This window comes from Herpailurus yagouaroundi, unplaced genomic scaffold (assembly GCF_014898765.1).
Source record: "Herpailurus yagouaroundi ecotype Mexico unplaced genomic scaffold, PumYag 140, whole genome shotgun sequence".
In the NCBI taxonomy this organism is placed as follows: Eukaryota; Metazoa; Chordata; class Mammalia; order Carnivora; family Felidae; genus Herpailurus; species Herpailurus yagouaroundi.
This window is the reverse complement of record NW_024412395.1, coordinates 56,814,369-56,832,133: the sequence shown is the minus strand read 5'-3', so window position 1 is coordinate 56,832,133 and position 17,765 is coordinate 56,814,369. Positions and strand designations below refer to the sequence as shown.

The window sequence follows — 17,765 nt, the reverse complement described above, 5'->3', positions numbered from 1 at the left end:
GTTCCCAGCCTAACTGGCTCAGCCCTCCGGGAGCCAGCCAGCCTGACGAGCTGGGGGGAGTTGCTCCCGAGTACAGAGTTGGCCTTTCCCTTGTTTAGAGAGGAGAGTGGATGGCTGGTACTTCATCAGCAGCGGGAGAGGTGGGGTGCAGTGTGCCAAAGCTCCAGCGAGAGGGTGCCTGGCTTGGGGCGGGGGGCGTGGGCTTTGCTGGGCACTGCCGTGAGGCTGACACTGGGCCCAGGGCACAGAGTTCGCCGAGAAGCTGGAATCAGGCTGGGGGAAAGACAGAGCAGCCAAGGGCCCCCCAGAGGCTGTGCTCTGGCTGCCTCTGCCCACACAAAGGGAGACTCAGAGGCACATCAGACAGACCTCTCAGGTGTAAGGGCTCCAGATTTTTAGCAGTGTCTCCCTCCCAGAGATGGGGGAGAAGTCCTGTGAGGGTGATATTTTGCAGAGAAAAAGAGAAAGCAGGCACACAGTGTTCAGGGCCAGCGTCTGGGCTCCATTTGATCAGGTCAGCATTTATTGGTAGGAAGCGGTAACATTTACAACTGGTCCTCAGGCAGGAACCCGGAGGGCCTACACCCGCGGCCGCCCACGCGAGGTGAGCCCTCCCCAGGAGAGAGCGGCTCCTCCAGTGCATTGAGAATAAACCCCCGACCCACCAGAGGCCCTGGGCTCCTCTCTCGGCCTCATTTCAGGTCTCAGCGGAGGGCCCGCGGGCTCTCTGAGGGAAGAGGACTTCACTAACTGGTGGGCAACCTGGGCGGGCCCCCCACGGTTGTCGCTCTGCCTTCATTCTCAGAAGTGGGGCGCACTTGGCCCTTGCTTGAGCAGCTCTGGGGGCTAAACTACAGCACTTTTCAGAAACATAGGGGACATTTACACAAGAGAGGGCTCTTCAATCCAGCGTGCACTCACAAAATATAGCATTTCCTATGGAACCAACGGGTCAGGAAAGGGAGGGAGCGGGAAAAGGCGAAACCCCAAAGCCACTTGGTTTCTCCAACACATAAGCGAGCAAATACAGAGTCCCCCAAATACCTCACAGAGACCAACCGCACAGTCACTTCTACCTAAAAAAAAGGGGGGGGGGAGGGGGGAATGTCCGAATCGCTGGAGAGTTTCTGGAAATCAAGCACCCACAAAAAAAAAAAAAAAAAAAAAAAAACCCGCTGCTTTTGCAGCGCAGAGTGGTCCCGCCAGCGGCGCGCCGGGTCAGTCTCCTTTGGGGCATTTCTCCTTGCTCATCTTTTTCATTTTCATTCTACGATTCTGGAACCAGATTTTGACTTGTCTCTCTGTGAGGTTTAGAATCCTTGCCACCTCGTAGCGCCGGTCCCGGGTGAGGTACATGTTAAAGAGGAATTCCTTCTCCAGCTCTAGCGTCTGGTATTTGGTGTAGGGACAGCGCTTTTTCCGGGTGGAGCGAGCGTGGATCCAGTTTGCTGCAGGGTTGTCTACGAAGAGGGGGGTTTGGAGAAGGGGATCGAGGGCGGAGGGGAGGCAAGGAGAGACGACAGGGTGGGGGAGAGAGGTCGTTAAATTAATTTCACCAAGGATGGCCGCTTTTCACAACTTGGGGGGAATTATCATAAAAAGCCTTAATGCCCGCGCTCTGTTTACCGTACAAACCGCGCGCCTAGGGTAGGTGGTTATGGGAAGCTTTTTATGGATGCGTGTTGCTCGCCTAGGCTAGGGTAGGCGTCTAGACGTTTTTATAGGTTAGTAAAACTATCAGTTTTGCACATTCGAGCCTTACAGGTTTCAGCAATAAATCAGGGGGCAATTTCTTTTGCACTTACTTGGGTCAAGTTGCTGCTGCGGCGGCTGCGGATGCTGCTTCTCCTCCTCCTTCAGTGGGCAGCCTGGGCTGGGGTGGTCGCTGCAAGCCGAGGGCTCCGAGGAGCCGCCTGCCCCAGACCCGGACCCGATCCCTGCCCCGGGCCCGGTTCCCCCAGCCGCAGCTGCTGCCTTGTCCCGTAGGAACGAGTTGCAGGAGAACTCGGGGCCGCCGCTCCCCTGGGACTCCCGGGCCGCGGAGCACTCAGTCCGTTTGGAGGAGGAAGACGTGGAAGTGGAGGAGGAGGTGGAGGTGGCGGCGGCGGCGGCAGGGGTCGGGGCCGCTCCGGTTTCAGGCTTAATCCCGTAGTGGCGCCCGTTGGGTGGGCCGCTGGGGCCGGGGCTGGGACCAGGGCCCGGGCCACCTCCGCCCCCGCCGCCGCTGCTACCGCCTCCGCCCGCGCCGCCCGGAAAACCGGGCAGCGGCTCCATCCAGGAGCGCATGTAGCGGCCGGGCTCGGAGGCGGCGGCGGCCAGGGGCGGCGGGGGCACGTACGGGTGGTAGAGGCCGCTCATCGCCGCCGCCGCGGGGGGCTGAGCGGGCACCGCGGACCACGAGGCGGAGAACACGGCCGATTTGGGGGCAAAACTACACGAGGCAAACTCGGCGGCAGCGGCGGCCGGGCTGTCGGCCACACCTGCGGGCCTGCCCTGCGCGCCGGGCCCCGGCGGTCCAAAGCGCGCGGCGAACACCTCATCGCCCTCATGGCCTATGAGCGAGTCCACGTAGTAGTTGCTGAGGGTGCCACTGGAGGACATTTTGAGGCGCCGTGCGCTCCCACCCAAGGTTACACTGCCCGCCGCGGCGCCGCTCCCCGCCGGCGCCCGAGCCGCCGACTAGTTCGCAGGCTGCAGCTTCCACCATTGGTCGCGCGGCCCACGTGATCATATTTACCAATACCGGGAGTAAATCAGTCCGCTAAACTGGGGGCTGCTGTGATTTAAAAAATATATATATATCATCATCAGCATAAACGCCGCAATTAGAGCGCGTGAGCCCGGTCCGTGCGCCCGGCTCGGTCCGGCCGGGCTCGGACAGCCGGGCGGTGGCTGGAACCACTACGCCCGACCGTGGCCGGAGGAGGCGCTGGGGACTATTTGTTCGTCTCCTCTAGCTGTCCTCGGTCCTGCAGTTCGAACCGAGACGCTGCCTCCCTAGCGCCTGGACTTTCGAGCCACCGGCAGCGTGTCCAGGGCGCACCGAGCGCTTGGCCAGAGCCCGGAGCAGCCCGGGGAGCGCAGGGCGGGATGAGGCCCAAGCCAGGCCGGCCTTCCGAGGCGGCCCCCTGGCGCCCGAGGGGAGTTTTTTCCTTGTGCCTCTCTCCCTACCCAAACCCGCCCCTCCCTCCACATACCCACACACGCTCTCTCACAGCTTGTCGTGTTGTTTAAAACAGGTGGAAGACCTCTGTAATGATATTATGCCTTTCAATAAAAATTTTATGAGGTGTATTTGATTATAGATTAATGTGTCCCTAATAAAACGGACGGATGGAGCAGCTCGAGGGCCTCCTCCCCCTACCACACTCACACACGCCCGCGCAGCCACACACACCCCCGACGTGAGGCTGAGCACACGCCGCGGCCCGAAGGGTGAGCTGGGGCGGCCTGGCCCGCCGACTGGGTGCTTCGCTGGCCACCGGTGGGGCTTCTGTGTGCCCTCGGGAGTGCCGGCAGGCTGTCGAGTAGGCACCGCGAAGACAGTGGCGGCCAGGGTGCCTCGTCTTCTCCGGGGCTGCCGGAAAGGCCCTGGAAGAGAACACGCCATAGGGCAGAACCCAAATGCTAGCGCAGGCCCGCTCCCATCCACCGCCCCAACCCTGCCTTGAAGAGGCCAGCGGGAACCGCATCTCCCCGGGGCCAGGACCGCTTCTTGTGGTTGTCCTTGGGCCACTGTCTTCTGAATTCTTCTTCTTCCTTCCCCACCCCCTCCCCCCCTCCAGAGGTAAGGCTGGGCAGCCTTGAATCTGAGGGAAATGCCCATTGTCACTCCCAAATCCATGGTACAAAGCCTCGGAAGCGCCGCTGGGAGCCGAGACAAAAGCAGCCCCAGAGCAGGCGGCGGAGAATATATTCCTCACTCTACAAGTTGCTCAGAGCACCCTTGGAGGGATCCCAGCCCACCTCGAGCCCCGGAAAGGAAGGGGGTAAATGGCTACTTATGGCCTGATTGATTGCCTTTGCCAATGGCTTTCTGATTTTGTTCCAGAAGAGATGCCTTTGCCTGTAGCACGGGTTTTCCTCCGAGACACGGCCCCCTGTCAACAACTAATGGCGCTCCCCACATTGCAGGGAGGAAACGGACAAGTTAAAATTGCCCTCCTTCTCCTGCCCAACCAATGGAGGTCTGGGCAAATCTATCCCAGTGTTCCCAACCTGGCATTGACTCCGAGCCTTCTCTCTCCCACCCCTAGGAAATGGCTCCCCTAAAGGGTTCGGTCTTGGAACTGGGGAAGGTTCTTGGTTTTCAGGAGGAGGTTTACAACCCTGAATAAATACGGAGCCTCCCATTGACTCCCTGGATGAGAACTGTAAGGCCTAAGAGCCCCTCAATAGATAGTTTTATGGAGAAAAAGGAAGAAGTGAAAAGGCCGTGCTTTGTGAGGCTGCTCGAAGCTGGTGGAGAGCTTTTGCAACCACAGCACAACCTGGGGAAACGAATTCTCTGTCAGCTCTTCTCCCTTCTCCCAGGCAGCACTAGATAAGTCTGGACTCTCTCGGTGAAGGCTGGCTGGAGGTTTCCAAGCTGTGTCGGCAGCTGGAACACTGGACTTCGTGGGAAGTCGTGTTCATTTGCAAATTCTCTCTCAGTCACCTTTTGTACGTTTTCTTGCCTCCCAGAGACAGTGGCTCCAACCAGCATTTTGTAATTAAATAGAGAGAGCATTACCTGGGGGGGGGGGAATTTCCTCCTTTAAGAAAATTTCACGTGGGACCCTGAAAGGTAATGACTGAACATAAAATCCTTCCACAAGGAAACCAGGGCAAAGTGGGATGGGAAAACTCACCCATCCTCGGCTTCGCTGTGGCCTGGCTTGTCTTGCGCTTGGGATAGGGGTGGGGGTGAGGGAAGGGGGAGCAGAACTGGATCCGATGCAATGCTAGCTGCTGGTTGTCCTTGTTCTTGTAATGGAGGCCCGGCGGCTTCCAGGTGGGCAAGACCGCTTTCAACCTAGCCCCTGACGATGGCGTGCCAGCCAGAAATCGCCAAGACCCCACTAAAAGTATTGAAAAATAACACAACCAAAACCAAAGACAGGAAAACACACAAATGAGGTGCTGTGAAGAAAAAAGCAGCGTGGGCACAGGCTTACTTACCAGGCTCTGGTTAGAGGGGAACTCACACCCATCTAGAATTCAATTCTGTTACTACCTTGGGGAGGGGGGGGGGGGGAGGGTGGGAGAGGCGGGGAGAAGACTCCCCTTCTTCCCAACTATGAAGCCAGCACACCCAGGCTGGATTATCATTCCCCCAGCCACTGCCAAATTTTAGCGCCCTAGGCCTCCTCCAGCCTCTCCTATCTTCCTCCCCCTGCCCTCTATCACCGCCCCCCCCCAATGCCCCCAAACAAGCAGTTTAACAGGAAGATAATCTCACCAAAGGCTTTCATTTCCACCGAAACATACATCCGTTTCAGAAAGCAGAGGGAGCGAACTCGTTTCCAGAGTTTATTGCATTATACATGCGACCAGAACATGCACAGAAAGGACAGGTTGCTGTTGTACTTCTACCAAACCACAGATGCACCACAAGGGAAGGCTACAAGGCATAAGTCGTCAATATTCCATCTCACCAAGGACAATTGCTAAGTTCATTTGTGAAAAGATACATTGTAATGTGCTTTTTTAGTCCCCCTCCCCCCAAAGCTTGTGGGTTTTCGTAATCTTTTTTAAATATATATGTAATTTAAGTACTTTAAAGTACTGGATGTATTCAAAACGCCATGAGATCATGGACTAACCACACACACAGACCTTTTGTGTTAGGAAAAACATGAAAAAGTCACATTGCTGGATGGATGAATGGACCGATGGAGGCTGTACAGTTCCAATAAGTTAAGACCCAAATGAAAATGCGCAGTAATAGTTACCCTGCATTACGATGAAAAAATAATAAATTACACGTGCTAGTTTTTTTTTAATATATATATACTCATAGGGATTACAGATCACTTGCAGCACGAACAGAATGACCCCAAAGTCACATTCTAGCAGGAAACAAAACAAAACAAAACAAAAAACAAAGAGCAATGAAGGTTTTGTTTCCGCCTTCCCAGTCCTCCAGCACTCGGCCCTGGAACGCGGTGCCCCCTCTCCGATCCCGGCCTCCGACGGGCCTGGGACCTAAGAGAAGGTGAGGTTGGCGGTCAGTTCTCGGATCCGGTTCTCTCGGCTCATCTTCTTGAGTTTCATTCGGCGGTTTTGAAACCAAATCTTGACCTGCCTGTCGGTGAGGTTAACGCTCTTACTGATCTCTAGGCGGCGCTCGCGGGTGAGGTACATATTGAACAAGAACTCTTTTTCTAATTCCAGCGTTTGGTGCTTAGTGTAAGGGCACCTCTTCTTTCTGCCACTCTTTGCAGTGAGCCAATTGCTGGTTGGAGTATCAGACTTGATTTCCTCTAACAAAATTAAAGGGAGAAGAAGAAAAAAAAAATCAAGATTTTTTTTTTTCTCTCTTAGCCTGTTCAAATGTACCCTTGGCCATGACCCCGCTGGCAGCCAGGCCGCTTTGGGAAATGCTGGTATTAAACATTCCTCTCATGAGGTGGGCCCTGGAAGGGATTTGTAATTGATGCCAGATTAGTTTAAATGCCCACAACGACACGATGGAGGGTACTCTCGCCCTCGATGCTAGTAGGGTTGTCTCTCTCTCCCTCCCTCTTTTTCTCTCTCAACTTTCTGACCTGCACAAAACATCAGTACAATAGTAAACTTCCAGGATCTCCCCAGCAACGTTCTAAGTGGTCAGCTCACAACAGGGCGGGAGTGGAAGAAACAAACCACAGCCTGAACAAGACTGCCGACCCCACTGCTGCCTCACATCCCCAAGGCTGCCACTTCTTCCCCACTTCTCCTGCGCAGGCGGGGAGCCCCACAACCAGGTTTATAGTTGCCTTTCTCTTTCAAAAGATAACCAAGGAACTGAGTGCACCTTCTCCGACCTGCCTGGGCATTGAGGTACTCCCCAGAATTTCTTGAATTCTCACACCTTCTTGTCTCCACACAAAAGCATTCCCCGAGCTTCTTACTGCGGCCCACCTCTGGACACTGGGGGAGAGGCTCTGGGGCAGGGTTCCTCCTCAAAAAGCCAGAGCCCCTGGCTCTTTGCCCTAGCCCATGCAGATTCCATTCTCCTCCCTTCAGCCTTTGCCCCCTTTGCGAATGGATTGCAAAGCTTGCGGCACTTTCCCCAGACAAAGCCAAGGTTACCCAGCCCCGCAGAGGTAGGGAGCCCTGTTCCCCAGCCCAAGCGCCAATCAGCCCAGTCATCTCGTTCCCATTGCCGCCCCCAAGCTCGCAGGATGCGGGGTGCACACACTTGAACACGAACACGGTGCCTTGGACCACCTTAAAATCATCATTGGGTGAAAGGCAAAGCTGGGACTGCAAATCTGAGCGGGAGAAAGGAGGTTCTGGGGCCGTGTTTACGAGCCGCAGGTCTCATTTGCCCTCTTTTGTTGCATTTCAGGTCTAGCTCAGGAAAAATAAACCCGGCAAGCCCTTCCTCTGCCCAGGCGCCATCAGCGTGGGGCCAGGACTAGCCAGGAGGGCCAGGGCAGCCGGGGAGAAGCTGGGACCTTCTCGAGACTGAGACTGCCCCTCTAAAAGCCGGGAGGAGCAGCACCTGCCAGTCGGGCCCCGCCTCAGCTGCCCCGGCTCGACGCTGGGCACCCAGGCGCTCCCTCTCTGCCGGGTTCCCGGGCTGCACGCCCCGCTGGGGTGGCAACTTGCTCATACCGACCTTTGCTTTCCTTCTCCTGTACTTCGGGACTGGACACGGAGACCTCAGCCAGGCAGCTCCTTTCTTCCGGAAGGCCGCCCTTGGCCTCGGGGCTCTCCACCTGGGAGACTTTGGTGGGCTCCTGGCCGCTCACAGGCTCGTTCATCTTCTTTTCCATCTGCAGCTGGGCGGCCGAGAGCTGCGGCTTGGCCGCGCCGCGAGGGTTGAGCTGGAGCATGACTGTGGAGCTGCCTTCGGGGCTGTTATTGTACTCTTGGGTTTTCCCGGTGGCGTAGGTCTGACTCAGTCTAAAATATCCAGGGACAGGAACCTCGGGGTTCTCAACGGGACAGGACTCAGGGACCAGCCTCTGGTACGAAGGGACCTCAGCAGAAATGAGTTTGTTGCGCTTATCAGAATACATGCAGCAATTGGATTCTTCCTTAATGTTGGTGGTGAAGGAGCAAGTGGGGACTTGCTGTGTAACAGGTTGCTCTATTCGACAAGATCTGTTCGGGTCTGTCCAACTGTCTACTTGAGGTATATAAGGATGCACATTCATACCCATATTTTGGTGGTTCACTTCTCTTTTGGCCAGAGACGGGAGCAGTCCACAGGTTTGCATTCCATAGGTCCCCATGTCTGCGCTAGGTGGTGGCATGTACATGCTGGCGCTGCTCGAATAAAAACTGTCACTCCTGCAGGCACTGATCAAGGAATCTACTAAAAAAGTATTAGCAGCAGGAGAGCTGTTGGGAAAGGACATTTTGGGGAGGAATTTGAAGAAGAGAGATTGTGTCCTTTGTAGGCTGACATCTCTAGGAAAACATTCCCCGTGTAATTGTGGATGCCTCTGCCGACCACATGACAACCAAGCCAATGAGATTTGAAAATGGCCTTGAGCCGCAGCCTCCTCGCAGGTCACGTGCTCCAGAGCCCGGCCGGCCGGCCGCGTAAGCACGGACAACAGCGACATCTACTACGCGCCCGTGATAGTGCGCGCTGGAGACAACCGGCCCAGCGCTCTCCGTCGCCCGCCAGCCTCCCCGGGGCTCGTTCGGCCGGCCAGCCCCACTCGCGTCCCCCCGCTCCGGCCGCCGGGCCCCGCTGGCGGAAGGAAAGTCTCGGCCAGAGGGGCCTCCGGGAGGACACGCGCGGGGAGGGAAGCCGCAGTGCCGTGGCGCCAGCTCACAGAAGCATTCCCCGCACACACCCAGGCAGAACGCGCCCCAGAGCCGGGGCACGGGCGGGGGGTGGGTGCCCGGCTGGTTCAGTTTCTCCCGGGCAGCCTGGGAAGGTGAGTCGGATTCCCCGGGCTCTGCGACACCCCACCCCAGGGAGCCACAGTAAAGATCTCTCACGCAAAGACGCGGCCAAGTTATGGTGGGGAGCGGAGGCGAGAAGAGCCGCGAGGGCTAAGAGGCCAAGCAGCTGGCCAGCCCGGAGCCCCGAGGACCGGCCGGCTCTGGCGCTGTCCATTCCCTCCTCCGGCCCGAGGGAGATGCGGGCTCCCGGCCCCTCCGCGCCCCAGTGGGCTCTCCGAGCCTTGGAGCCTTCGGCAGTCGGAGGAACCACACCCCGACCTCTGCGGCCGGGCCGCTGGGAGCTTTCAGCCCGGAGACAATCCCTCGCCAGCAGCGGGCTATCCTGGAAAGCGTCCCTCCGGTTCCCAGCGGGAGAACGAAACCGAGGTTTCCCTCCCCACACACCCTGATAATAATGAGCAAAGAGGAAGGAAGGGAGGGAGAAAGAAAAGAATTTTTTGCAAGGAAAGGGGAAAACTCTCGCCCACAGACTCCAGAAGTTTTAGAAAACTGACTGGGCCGAGTAGCAGACAGAGAGGGATGCAAAGGTGTCATTTGGTTCTTCTGCAAAGAAAAATATGTTTTCCTTTTATGGATTTTGTAAAAGCATTGGTTTCTGACAAGTGCAAGGTACAAAAGGTTGTGGAATTTATTAATACATATTAAGAAGAATCAGGGCGATCAATAAAATTCTCATCTACATTCTTGGGCTACTTGGTAATTTTCTTGCTTCTGAAGGTTTTTAAAGAGTTATACCCGCTGTTGCCACACACGGGAAGATATTTTATTAACAAATCAATCGAGACTTTGTAAAGGATAAGATTAATAGTTAAGATTTAGCATAATGGCGTTGGCTTTATGAATTATTGAAAATTATACTATTGATTTTTCCCCTTCGCTACTAACCAAGAAGGTCAATTTTTGTTTTAACACAAATCGTCAAATATTAAAAGCTATACTTTTGTCAGAAGTTGAGTTTTATAGTTTTGGACAATTCCTAAAATCATTTGACACCGGTTTGCTTGGGTAAGGGGAGGGAGAAAAAAAGGAGGTGGGAGAACCTTAGTCCTCTGTTTCCTTTGGTGACGGAAAGTTCTATAAAGAGGATTTGGTCTGGGGTTGTGGTCGAGCTCATTAAAGAACAACCACCATCACCACCATGGAAACTCAGAGTTTTATGAGAAACTTCTCCAACAACTTCCTTTCTTGTTCTCTGGTTGCAGGCGGGTGAGCCGCCCTTCGGAAGCCCCGGCCTCGGGGCAGCAGCGGGGAGCTTTAACCTTGATTTCCAAAGGCTTGCCCTAGGCGAGGGGCCGGGCCAGGGCACAGGAGCCGTCCTCGGGCTTCCCAGATCCCCTTCCCAGCATCTGAGAGAGGAAAAGGGCCCCAGAAACCCTGATTGGGAACCAGTTTCTCTCGGTCCGGGAAGGCGTCTGTGTTTTCTTCTCTCCACACTCGCCTTGTGCGGGCTGGCCTTGGATTTCAGGCCCAGAGACTGAACTTGTGGGCAAATTGGGTTTCCGCCTCAGCAGAACATTTCTTTGGAGCCCGATGCTCATTAACGCGTCTCAGCATTCTTGGGGAACTAGGAGCCTGCTCACTCCTTCACAAAAACCTTTTCCAATAAACCCTTTGTCCCCCCTCCCCAAAAGGAATCTCCCCTGGCCTGGTGGAAACAGGCGCTGAACATTATTTTCGGCCTTGGGACCACTTTGCCTGTCCCCTCTAAGTGCCCTCGCCCAAACAATAACCCCTTTTAAAAAAAACTCCACGGTGGCAATGAGACAGACCTTTTAAACCTTTACGCAGCTGTTCAAATACAACATCATTGTCAGGTTAAAAGCCTGGCGCCTCTAACTGCTCCGGCTGCGGGATGCCGGCTGGCGAAGCCCGGGGTTTAAACATTACCTTTCCGCAGGGGTGGCTGATTTTAAGCTTGAGGATGGGGAGGTGGCGGTGAGGAAAGCAGGAGAAAAAAAAAAAATCCAACTTTTCACTCTAGCCTGCTACAGTCCTGTTCAAAGCTAACAGCCGCTGACCATCACCCCCAAAATGGTTTTATCACAAGGTGGAGATCATGATCCCGGCCACGGTTAAGCGTGCCCAAGGCTGGACAAAGTGCCCGCTGCACACACTCTCGGCAGGCACCCTGACGCCAGCCTGGCGCTCCAGGACTGTCGTCCCTTTGCATCTCAGCCAGGGGAGCTGCCTGGAACTCGGATGTCCAATTCTCCCTATCCCACTCGTGAGACAAGACTGTTTAATCTAATCGGGAATTTTATGCCCATCAAATGCCCTTTCATAATCTTTATTTATACACGAAGAAAACATTAGGCGAAAACCCAGCAATTCCTTGCAGAGCGGGTAGGTCTAGCGGTGAGCCAAAACAAACAAGATCTGCCTTCCGAATTTGGGGGCCTTTCTGTTTCAACTCTCAGTGGCTTGGGGCTCTAAGTCACCCCCGCACTGGAAGCTTTAAGTAGGTCCTCTTCATTCACAGAAAACGTGTATCAGATATAATTTTGAATCTATTATCACAAAATTCTATTTTATTCTTTCTCAAATATCTGCCTTCAGACCAGTTCTTTGAGGCCAGAGACTCCAGTGTTTCAGGGCGATTTTATCATGAAAATTGAGCCAAATAGAAAGAATACAGGAGGATGATCTGGACCTGGGAGGATGGAACAACTGGCTAAGACTCTAAGGCTTAACTAACATGGGGCAAATGGAATGAAAAGGCAGTGGCTTTCGGGGCCAGCCTGTATTTTGCTTACGAGTATTTAATGTAGGTCCATAGCTGCTGTTTTCGATCATCTTTAGATCAGTTGGAGCAGTTACCACTAATAATAAATCAATATCGCGCCATAAAGGAGATGAATATCCATATTTGTGCGGAGACATCCTTCTCCCTGGCACAGCTCTTCCCAGAGAAAAATTAATAGGGTCGCTTTAGCAAGAAATTAGCATTTGTAATCAAGAAGTGGCTTGCATCTGCGCTCCTCTGTCACCAGGAAGAAGAGCAGTGACCCTGGGCCCGAGTAGACCTGGGGACTCCTAGGCTCACCCTGAATTCGGGCCCTGAGTGGCCTCGGGGCTGTGTCCCTCTTTGGGGGCAGAGCGGATGGGGACAAATTTTAAAGGCTTCTTCCCCAGGGAGCCCCTCCGGGTGGCACTGTGCCCCTCCCAGGCAACGTGAAAAGCAATCAGGGGGGCAAGTGGGGAGGCTGTGGAAGCCACCACCACCTCAATGAAGAGTGTGTGGAGATTGTGCAAAAAGGCTGGCCGCTGGGGAGCCTCTTTCCGTTACAGACACAAAAGACTCCTACTTGGCTCATTTTCCCTCCACTTCAGGATCTGAGACCTCGGTGACTCAAGATACATGGCCACACTCCACGAGCGCCACCGGCTCTGAACAGTCAGGAGGGGTTGGCTCTGCAGCCCCCCTAAGTCCTGGTCCAATCCTCTGTCCTTTTTCAGGCCCATGTAGGGCGCTGCTGGTAGGAAGGGAACTGCGGACTGCCGAGTACCCGAGTACCCGTTGTCTGAGGAAGGCTGCCAGCCAAGGCCAAGAGACCCCCGCCCCCGAAAGGCCACGTGCACCCCCGCTGCAGCTGCCTAAAGAGGAACACAACGACATTTGGGGAGGAGAGTTCTCGCCCCACCTGGACTGAGGCCCAGGTCAGGCTCCGAGAAATGTCGCTTCACGATAGCCACCCGCGGTCAGACAGACAGGAGTCAGGGGTGCCCGCGGGGAACACCTATGCCTCTGGCTGACGCCTCACTTAGGGGCTCGTGGCGCCCCAGCCTCCACTGAAGCCGATGCCGGCTCCCAGGGGTGGACCCAGGGCCTTTGGTCTAGGGTCTGGAGAAAGAAGACAGAGACAGTGGAGCCGAAGAGGCCAGCACTAATTCTGGGGGATGGAGGCGCTTCACAATGAACTTCGGGAAAGAAGGCATAGCCACCTTCCCTTAGAACGGCCCAGGTCCTGCAGCCCTCCCTTCTGGAACCTCCCTTTTGGACAAGGATGGTGACAGAGGCCCTCCCCAAAGTCAGGGGCTTTGCAAAAGGGGGATGGGGCACAAGGAGGACACGCGGCAAGAAAACCGCTTCCAAGAGCTGGTGCCAAAATCAAACTCCGTGCTCAAGGCCAGCAGGCGGCTGGGGAGAATGTCCAGGATTCTGTCAAAGGCAAAGCTCGTTTGTTTCAAATGCAACCCCCATTCTCTGCCACCTTGTAGTGTAAATGTTTCCCCGGGATGGTCTGCCGCTACCCGCAGCCACCAAGTCCAGCTTGACCCTGTCGCCCCAACTCATAGTTCTGCCAGAGCCTCCCATCACCGGGCACCAGGCACGGCTCGACTGGGGGGCACTCCCTCGCCCAGAACGACCCCCTCAGTCCCAACGCGGCTCATGGCTCATTTTCTCTGAGACCACACTCAGCTAAGTTGCCGGCGCCCTCATCTGTCTTAAACAAAAGCCTTTTAATCATCTCAGGCGGTCGGAGAGCGTACCAGGCGGATGCTGTTTTGGGGAGGAGTTGGTCCTACCCTGTATCCTTCTTCATACTCAAACCAACAAGAAAATGGTTTTCTCTAATTTAATTAACTCGCAGTGGCATGGCTTATTTCGAAATGCACATATTTGTCTTCTAAAAAATCTCTCCTCGACACCACCAGGTTATACTACGGTATTCTTTGCGACAGCCTTATCTTTAGGAAGACAACGATTAGGTGATTGTCTATTTCAGGAATCCGGGTAGCTCCCTTTCCTCTATCTTTATACAACTTCCCACACCTCGTGGCTGCTGAGAACAAACAAACAGCAAACAAATATCTTAGGGGCCGCCGGTTTCTAACGGGCTGAGATTGCCTATTAGAATCCAGTATTGGAAAGATACGGTACCGCGGCCTATTCCGCCAAACGCGGCTTCTGGAACGTGAGCACGCCCCCGTGTGGCTCTCCAAGGCCATGCAAACGGGAAACGGTATCTCTCGGTTGAGCTTACCTAAGAGGGTGGACACACAAGCTTGCTACATTTAGACGCAGTTAAAAAAAAAAAAAAAAAAAAAAACAGACAGCCGGAGAGAGAGAGAGAAATAAACCAGTTTTAAGATCCTGCAACGATCATACTACTAGGGCACTGACATTTTAACGGACGTCCAGAAATCCACACAAAGGAATCCCCTTCCGAACGAAATTATTCAATTGTAGGCTTTGTTTCTCTCGCAATTTTCACCAAAGGTTGAGGGGGCACTTTAGAAAACAGCACAAATATTTTTAGTTTTGTTCCATAAAGTACAATAATTTATCTGACGGGGCAACAGTTCCCCCCCCCCCCCAAATATAGCGAAGGTGTAAATCTGACTAGAGCTTCCTCTTTCAGACGCTTGCTTTTAAAGTCATGGTTCTTCATTACAGCAAAGGGGACTGCTATCTATGACACCCTCCCCCCCCAGAAAAAACCCACCTCAGTATATACCAGCTGTATAAAAAGCATGCTGGTAGACATTTTAATCTAACCAGTATTTAAAAAAGAAGTCAATTGCTATCGAATTACACAAATGTTTGAAGGGAAATTAAGGTTATTGATCCTGAAATTAGGAATTTGCTTAGATTTATGGTGAGCCCCTGTTATGATTCTGTGTGGTCATAAATGTATGTGGGGGTCTGGATATGTGTAAGCATGTGTGTGTGTGAGAGTGGGTGGCGGCTGAATATCACAGAAGAACCTTAAGGCGCCTAATTATTCAGAAAGGTTAAAGGTGATGACCTTGACATTTTGGAAGTTCAAAGGCATACACTTATGCACTTATGTTTTTCCTCCCCCCCCCCCAAACTTTGGCAATTAAAAAAATGTTGCATTTGGAAATGCATACCTCCTCTGAAGATGCATGGGGTCCTGTACACCTTATGGTTTTGTTTTGTTTTGTTTTTGACTTTGGGCTTAGGAGAGGTGAAGAGTCACAAGATTCGCTTTACTTTTTTCAGAGAAAGAGATGCTTTTCTCACTCCTCCAGTTTATTGCACATTGCGGAAATCTCTTTTGGGCCCACCAGAAGGTGTATAATATAACCCAATTAAGCTGTTTAGAACTTTGGCTTTTATGGTGTTGTCTAGACAGTTCAAGGTTTTGTAAACAGCCTGGCCTGGCCCTGCAACATAAAGTGCTGTTCAGCCCCCACCACATTCTTTAACTTGAAGCGATAAATGCAGTGAGGAGTGGGTCTGCAGCCTCAGGCCCTTTTGCAGGGAGGGGTCTTACCTCCTCTCCTGCAGGCCCGCTGTGACACTAGCAAGGACCCCAAGCCCTCTCCACCATTGGTAACGTCCTTTTGGCAAATTATTATTTTTTTTTCAATGAAGGTTTCTAATCTTGGTTTCTTTTGGGGGGGGGGACCCTGGCTCCTTGACAGCTTGTTAAGAGTGAATTTGGATTGTCTAACAAGTTGTTTTTTTTTTTTTTAAATGGTTTTTGCCTTTTCAGAAATTCCAAGTTCACTAAGCTGGGAAATAGGGGGGAGGAGACGTCCTTCCTAGGTCCTGCTCTCCCAGCCTCATTGCCTGGAGGAAGGAGCACCACCATGGCTGGGTCCCACCCTCGATTCAGAAATTCATCTCTAAAGTGAATTTTAAAATGAGTGTAACCTAGAGAAGGTGAGAGAGAGCTACTCTTATTTCAGCAGGATCAAAAAGCATTTCACTTGATTTTCAGTTGCATATGGGAGAAGGTTCTGGCTACTCAAATCCCCTAATCAGACAATAAACTTCTTTAAAGAGGAAAAAAATCATATAGTGTGTTGAAGCTGTAACCTCCATTTTACTAGAAACCATTTATTCACACAAAACACAGTGACTTATGCCTCCATACGACAGACCAAAGGTACATTTCCCAGAGTTTAAATAATCTGCATTCACCAAGGGGGAAGGTCGGGTCCCTTAAACTCAGAACAAAAACAAGTGCCTTCCAACCAACCCAGCGGCCTAAACTCTCTACAGATCCCACAGCGTCCCCACGGGGACTCAGAGTGAGGGAGGGAGCACAACAGCACATTGGCGGTAAAATTGTAAAGGGACATTTGCATTTACCATTTTCCCCTTATTAGGATCCATTCGGCCAAGTCCCCGGCCTCGTCCGCAGGCAGCAGTGGTCGCTGGGAGGTCCCGAGTTGACCGTGGGAAGGAATCGTGGCGTTCCACAGAGAAGAGGCGTCATTAAACCCAAGGACATTGGGCCTGCCGAGGGCAGGTTGCTGGGGAGGTGGGTGGGTGAGTGGGGCTCGGGGAGAGGGGTGCTTCCTGGAGCTCTCAAAATAAGGGGTTTCCAGTGAAATACTGCAGACGGTCTCTGTTCAGTTTCTTTTCTTTCATTCTTCGATTCTGGAACCAGATTTTGACTTGCCGGTCAGTGAGGTTGAGCATCCGAGAGAGTTGGAGTCTTTTCTCTTTGTTTATGTACACGTTAAAGAAAAACTCGCGTTCCAGTTCGCGGATCTGGTACTTGGTGTAGGGACAGCGCTTTTTCCGGGACCGCTGGGGGGCCACTGCAAGGCAAAGAAACCAAGAGGTGAGAGAGACCGCTGACTGCCCACCCCCACCCGCCCTGCGGCCCAGGCCCAAGCGAGGGCCAGGCCTCGGCCCGTTGGGGACGTCCCCTGCCGCAGCTGAAAGACCCTGCTTGCGTCGTGGGGGATGATATATGGGCGGGCACAGGAGAGTGCGGGCGTGGACGTGTGTACACGCCCGGACACACACACACACACACACACACACACACACACACTGGCACAGAGGCGGAGAAGCAGAGGGCAAGGCAGGCTCTGAGTTGGAACCCTAAGGGAGAGAAACACGAGCGCGCCGGGCATCTGCTCCGACTCCAGCCAGCAGCGCGCGTCAGCCAGAGGCTTGGATAAAGTCCAGTTCAAGGATCTCCCCACCCCACCCCCCTTAGAAGCAGGAGGCTCCAGTGTCCACACTCACCAAGTGGCTTGAAATCTCCCCTCCCTCACTCCATGGTCTCTAGCACCACCCCACCCCCCCAAACTGGGGAAAAGCTCTCTGTAGCGATTAATGTCCCCTCGAAGTCTACCTTAAGCCCACCTAAATTGGTTTCCTATCGTAAACACACTTTACAACGGCCCGGGAAATCTTATAGGATGTATAAACCCCTTCGAACGCTTATAAAGCAGCACATAAAACGGCGCAAGCAGAGGGAGGCCCCCGCCGCCCCCCCGCGCCCGCGGCCCCCCGGCCCAGCCGCCCACCCCGCACCGGGTGCCTACCTGTGCCGCCACTCTTTTCAGCCCCCGCCTCCCCCGGGGGCCCCTCGCCGTCGCCGCCGCCTCCTTCTGCCGCCCCCTTGGGCTCCGAGCCGGGGGTCGCCTTGGCGCAGGGACTTCCCCCGCCGCCACCGGCCCCCGTCTTGGGGTCGCCCTTGTCGGCAGCGCCCTCGGGCTGTGGCGGCGCAGGAGGCGGAGGGGGCTGCGGCCCGGCGAACGGGGGCCCGGGAGCAGCCTCGTAGAACTGGTCGAAACCCTGCGGCAGGATGCCGTTGCGGCCCACAGCGCTGTAGAAGTTGGAGGCGGCGCCCGCGGGGCCGTGTGGCGGCCCGGGCGCGGCGCACACTGGCTCGGGCGCCTTGAAGAGCACGTCCGGCCGGCGGCCCGCGGGAGGGAGC

At 54.2% G+C, this 17,765-nt stretch overlaps 3 protein-coding genes across 3 annotated transcripts; all 3 read right to left on the bottom strand.

The window, feature by feature from the left end:
• Positions 1 to 481: 481 nt before the first annotated feature.
• Positions 482 to 3,682, bottom strand: HOXD9 (homeobox D9). Its single transcript, XM_040475458.1, has 2 exons — positions 1,806 to 3,682; positions 482 to 1,460 (listed from the first exon to the last, which is right to left on the bottom strand). Exons 1-2 carry the CDS (start codon positions 2,599 to 2,601, stop codon positions 1,219 to 1,221), a joined length of 1,038 nt encoding a protein of 345 aa, XP_040331392.1. The 5' UTR covers positions 2,602 to 3,682; the 3' UTR covers positions 482 to 1,218.
• Positions 3,683 to 5,497: 1,815 nt separating this feature from the next.
• Positions 5,498 to 16,178, bottom strand: HOXD10 (homeobox D10). The gene is made up of 2 exons (XM_040475454.1): positions 7,808 to 16,178; positions 5,498 to 6,464 (listed from the first exon to the last, which is right to left on the bottom strand). The coding sequence occupies exons 1-2, from the start codon at positions 8,760 to 8,762 to the stop codon at positions 6,187 to 6,189; spliced, it is 1,233 nt and encodes a 410-aa protein (XP_040331388.1). The 5' UTR covers positions 8,763 to 16,178; the 3' UTR covers positions 5,498 to 6,186.
• Positions 16,179 to 16,367: 189 nt separating this feature from the next.
• Positions 16,368 to 17,758, bottom strand: HOXD11 (homeobox D11; the record flags this gene model as incomplete). Its single annotated transcript, XM_040475457.1, has 2 exons — positions 16,368 to 16,632; positions 17,371 to 17,758. Coding segments are annotated over 2 exons (624 nt in total), but the record flags the coding sequence as incomplete, so codon positions are not given.
• Between the last annotated feature and the right edge of the window lie 7 nt (positions 17,759 to 17,765).